This window comes from Cibotium barometz, chromosome 2, assembly GCF_041138505.1.
Source record: "Cibotium barometz isolate CiBa-2024 chromosome 2, ASM4113850v1, whole genome shotgun sequence".
Classification (NCBI taxonomy): Eukaryota; Viridiplantae; Streptophyta; class Polypodiopsida; order Cyatheales; family Cibotiaceae; genus Cibotium; species Cibotium barometz.
In genome coordinates this window covers 13,255,301-13,260,949 of record NC_141047.1, presented here as the reverse complement: position 1 = coordinate 13,260,949, position 5,649 = coordinate 13,255,301, and the positions used below count along the sequence as shown (strand labels likewise).

The 5,649-nt window shown below is 42.0% G+C and overlaps 1 protein-coding gene across 1 annotated transcript; it reads left to right on the top strand.

Annotated features, from left to right (window-relative positions):
- The first annotated feature begins 2,375 nt into the window (after nucleotides 1-2,375).
- LOC147640667 (uncharacterized) lies at nucleotides 2,376-5,390 on the top strand. Its single transcript, XM_086808693.1, has 3 exons — nucleotides 2,376-2,490; nucleotides 2,583-3,311; nucleotides 4,169-5,390. Exons 2-3 carry the CDS (start codon nucleotides 2,588-2,590, stop codon nucleotides 5,245-5,247), a joined length of 1,803 nt encoding a protein of 600 aa, XP_086664819.1. The 5' UTR covers nucleotides 2,376-2,490; nucleotides 2,583-2,587; the 3' UTR covers nucleotides 5,248-5,390.
- Nucleotides 5,391-5,649: the final 259 nt, after the last annotated feature.

Below are 5,649 nucleotides of genomic sequence, written 5' to 3'. Positions count from 1 at the left end.
TATGTTGAGTATAGATCATGAGTTCGAGACAACCAAGGTGGACATTGGACAAGATTATCTAGCTAAGCACATGTGTGCTAAATATTTAATTTTGTATGGTTTGGCCTATTGTACATATATTGGGCAAGGTTTATTTTTTATGAGATGCTTTAAAAAGCATTGGACTAAGGTTTAATTTTGTAAAAAGCCTAATTTTGGAAAAGCTATGCTATTAATGGCTCCAAGGGCTAAATTTTTTAATATGATTTAAATACCTTGTGTGGGAGTGGAGCCACACACGTCGGGGGGGAGATTGCACCCAGTCTTGTGTTCTTTGATTTATATGTTCTTTGACTTATGCTATGATGTTATGGTTATTTTCTTTTATTATTTAATTTTGTGAAATAATCTAATCTCCATGTACCATGGTCCTGTATAACAATAACTCTCTCTTTAAGATTCTAAAGAAAAAAGTTCAAGTCATAGGTGAGTTAATGTCAAATGATATTACAGAGGAAAGGTCATATATGATTACTTAAGGCCATGATGAAGGTCTTTAAACTAGATAGGACTTCGGGTTTGTACAACTTTTCAAAGAAGGAGTTGTGATCATATACTTGTGTTAGTGGAGTTCCATGCGAGCTCACATATACATAAAGGAGACAGCTTAATAATTTCTATCATGTCTGTTATTATTTCCAATATAAACTAGGTCAAAGGGAGATAAACTTATACATGTTATAAACTTTGGAATATCACTAATTCATCCTTGAATAGTTCTCAATGAGATTGCCCCCCTATGATTTAACTTGCCACCACAAACTAGACTAATGTCAAATTGAATATTTATCTTTTTGAGAATAGACAAAATCTATGGCATAATTTCATTGAATCTTGTATAAGTATCTTCATATGGCGTATAGAGCATGTGTCTCTCGAACTTGAAGATGTCAACCCTATGGTCATAGTTTTTCAATTAACACACAAGTCTAAAGGAGAGTCTCTAAAATGATGCACTTAGAGTCACATGATGGAAATTCTTTCCTAGATGTTCCATCATCTCTTATTTTTAGTAAATCTTAACTTATAATTACATTAGTGAAATAAGAATATATTTATACATAAACTACTTAGCACCCTCGGATAAAGATTATGCTTAAGGATTTGGCCAATTTGCTTTTGACTTCACAAGCTTTAAATTTTGGCATGATTAAAAGCTTTTGGAAGGGTTTAAATAACAAGGCTTCTAAATTTTATAACTCTTGAAGCTAGGCTTTATAGATTGGAATAGATATATTATTAGCTCTTAGCTATTATAGCTTGAGTTAGCTAATTTTAGCTTGCTTTGGACAAAAGAAAACGCATAGAAGAAAAAGAAAACGCATAGAAGAAGAACAAAAGGCTAGAAGGCGGCTAGCGCAAACTGAAGAGATGAAGCTTTTCTTTTAAAAAAACTTTTAAATTAAAGCTTTAACTAAGCTTTTAAAGGCTTTTACTAAAGCTTCTCCACACCTGTAATAAGAGAACCTAACCCGCCAATGCATATGGGAGAAAAAGAAATGATAAGGCTTTTAATATTTAAGCTTTTACCATAATCTTTTGAAGGAGGAGGGAAAGTGGCCAGCGCGTACAACAGAGTAAACAGGTGGTGGTGGGCCAACAACACACAACAAGGAATAATAAAAATAATAATTGCGCACATTTGTAGGTTGCAAATTTTTTTAAAAAAAAATCAAAAGGAGAAGTCAAAATTGGTCCAGCAACGCAAATGCTTTTCTCTTCTCTTTATATATATATATATAAAAAGACCATCCCGTTCATTATGGCTTGATTGGATGATGAAGCTTTGAAAAATTTGAAGTTCCATGAATGCAATTGGATGTTGGAGAGGATGAAGAAATTGAAAGGTGGTTTTGTAAAGACAAGGATATGGTTTTCAAATATGTAGGTGGGTTCAGATAAGGCGGCAGCCAAGCTGCCGCCTTCCTGCCGTGCAATCGCAGAGTGCCCCATGGCACTCTGCGTTCACAGCGGGCGGTGGACATCCACCCCCCCCCCCGCCATGTCATGGAGGCGTTGAAGTGATAATGTGCCGACCCCCCCCCCTCGCCCAAAACGGCTTCCAGCAGAATATTTTCCCAACGGCCTTTTTCCCAACGGATTCCAGGAGAATATTTTCCCAACGGCCTTTTTCCAAACGGTACTTTCTACATTCGAAAGTCCATTTTCCAACGTCCCTCCCCCCCAACACCCTTCCATTTCCTATAAATTAAAGGGTCTAGGGTGAGATTTTGTACTCTCTAGAATTTCTAGAGAACATAATAGCTTCACAATTTCCATTCTCCAAGGTGCTTTTACATGCACTTCAATCATGCTTTCTTTTTATCCACCCATTTAACTTCTTTTAATGTTTTTGTGGTACACTTGCCATGCCTTTGACATTGTGTGCTTTTGTTTTTCTTTTAGGGGTGTGCGAAAAGGGCGGGAGGCAACTTGAAGCGAGCGCATAAGGTGACCCCTCACAAACCGCATTTCCATTATCATGACTTATGTATGTGTTTTTATTTTATGTGGTGCTAATATTCTCTTCGTGTTTGATGTAGGTACTATGGATTCCAACACGAACCATGAAATTGATTCATCGCAACAACGAGGCGACGATGATCCTACTTTCTCCCAAACTTCTCTCCCGCACTCTAATTTCTATTCATTTCCCCCTCCTCCTTTTCATGTGCCACCTCATGGCTTCCACGCCATGCTCAATTCTCCTTCCTTTTCTCCAAACTCTCCCTTCATGTTTCGCCCCCCCCATTCACCTATGGTAGCGCAACCTCCTAATCGATCATCCCCCCTAGGTATCCCAAACATGGGTTCCATTCCCAATTCCCTAGGAAGCCAACCATCACCCAACTCACTCAATAACCCCCCTTTATCTTCTCAACCAAAGCGAGTTCGTGGCATGAGGAAGGAGCCTAGCGATGAGGAGATTGTGTTAGAGACCCAACCTGCGCCAAAGAAACCCAGGAACTCCAAAAAGAAGGTGGTGGTGGACTTGGGGGAAGATGACGACAACGACAATAAGAAAAGCAAGTGGCAAGAATTTTGGGTTGACCAACTCATTCATGTCAGGGGGGGCATGAGTGAGGAGTTCAACAATCCTGGGAAACAAGGGGTCAACTTGTGGGCAAAGGTGGCCACAAAGCTAGCCGGCATTTACCCTGATTTCAATAAGGATAGTGAAAGTTGTCGCAAGAAGTGGCAAGCGGTGCTAGCAAAATACAGAGTGGACAAAGCTCACAACTCGGTATCTGGCAATGACAGGAGGCACACATGTAAATGGTTCGATGTGGTGGATGAGTATTACCACGATAGAGCCACGGTCACTCCTCTTAGCCACGCTTCTTCATCAACAATGGATGATGCTACTTTCCCCGGCGGTGACAAGGATGAAGTAACTATAGCACTAGATGACGAGAAGCCACAAGCACCCATGTCCTCAAGTCGTCGAGTGACTCCCAAGTATGAGGAATCTTTGGCCACAATGGCCGATACTGGGAAACATCTATTGGACCATCTCAAGGAGACCTCTAGCCAAAATGTTGCCTTGGAGAGGGAGCGACTGAAGATATTGGCAGGATTGCATGCCACAATGAGTGAATTCCTTAAGGAAGGAAGGGGGGGCACCAAGTAGCCTTGGGGCGGAGGAAATTCTTGTTATTATTATTGTATGAATTTATAAAGTTTGGGATCTCGACGTTGCTTTGTTCCTATGCGTTGTATGGATTTATGAATGTTTCTAAGCTCCTAAGAAGCATGTTAAGCTGAGAATTTAATATGTATCAACTTGTTTTGGATTTGCAGGTGACAATGGGCATGTCCAAAGACATTGCACTCTATTGTGCGTGGTTGTGTTCTATAGCGATCTATGAATTGCTTAAAGAACCAAGCATGCACAATGATGAGTGCGTAGTGCAGACTTGGTTGCATGTTACCGAATGCATGGCACGATCTGTGAGGTTGAGGAAGATTGCGAACCGTAGGAGGGGTCATGAACACAGACAAGCGTGGGCATATCCACGGCCTCAAGGCTTTGTAAAATGCTATCTCCTAAGTGCTTATAGTGCTACCATGTTCAAGCGGCGTCTTAGGGTTAGCAAAGAAACCTTTCATTACCTTTGTGGGAGTCTAGCACCATTCATGCAAAAGAAAACCACAAACTTTCGTGCGCCTGTGTCTATTCAAGATAGGGTAGCCATTGCTCTAAGCAGACTTGCTACAGGAGATGGACTACTGGGCCTTGGTGACACCTATGGTTGCGCTAAGAGCACATGTTGTGAAATAATCCTTGCATTTTCCAAGGCAATTGTGAAGTCGGGTCTCCGGAATATGTACATAAGATGGCCTTCAAGATCTCGGCTAGCAACTTTAGCACGAGAGTTTGAGGCACTTAGGGGAATTCCCTACGTCGTTGGTGCGATAGATGGTTCTCACATCCCCATCATTGCACCCCGTGACAACCATGTTGACTACTTCAATCGGAAAGGGTTCCACTCTATTTTGCTACAACTAACAGTAGCCGCCAATTGCTCAGTATGGAATTATGATGTCGGTTGGGCCGGATCAGCGCATGACTCCTTGAACTTCTCCAGAAGTGATATAGGGCAAGCATGTGCAAGGGGCGAGCTGGGTAACTATTGTTTGGTTGGCGACTGTGCTTACCCCGCACGGCCATACATGTTAGTGCCTTTCAAAGGATGCAAGGAAGGGTTGACACGTCTAAAGTACCATTGGAATTTTATTCAATCGAGCACAAGGATGCCAGTTGAGAGAGCGTTTGGTATGCTCAAGGCAAGGTTTCGCATCTTGCTAAAAAGATGTGACATGAATCTACGTCATGTCCCAGATCTTGTTGCGGCTTGTCTTGTGCTACACAACATTTGTATCCAACATGGAGAGTCTTTTGATATGGAGTGGGTACGTGAGGCGGAAGCAGAATTGGCAGCATGCTCTGGACGTGTAGAAGAGGATCGAAGAGCAATAGCTACCTCCATGAGGGAGCTTCAAGCAATACGTGAAGTTGACATAGAGGATGCAATGGAGCGCGCTCAAGGAGGCAATGAAGGGGGTACGAGTGACCTTGGAGTTGGCTCGGAGCGGCGAGATAGTCTTGCCCGAACAATGTATAGAGAGCAAGCAAGGATGAATGTCCTACAAGTCTTTGGAAGGGCGGCTTTAGAGGAGCTGGAGTCACCTACCAACTCCGATTAATCCTTTGTAATACATGTCTTTTGTCCGGCTTATTGTGGTTTGTAGTGTGGCTTCTTTATTTTTGTGTTTACACTATGCTTTGTGGACATAATATAGCTTTGTTCTATGGTTTTTGGTATGGTGTTTACTCTTTCTTCCGCCGCCCCCCAGTGTTCACAGTGGGCGGCGGAAGAAATCAGGCTCCCTTTTACTTCCCCCTCCCTATGTGAACACTTGGACGGCGGAAGTGTGCATTTTGTAAGAGTACCACCTGGAAAAGTGTGTTTGAGAGTATGTTTTCCGCCGCTCCAATGTGAACCGGCCCATATATAAAAAGACCATCCCGTTCATTATGGCTTGATTGGATGATGAAGCTTTGAAAAATTTGAAGTTCCATGAATGCAATTGGATGTTGGAGAGGAT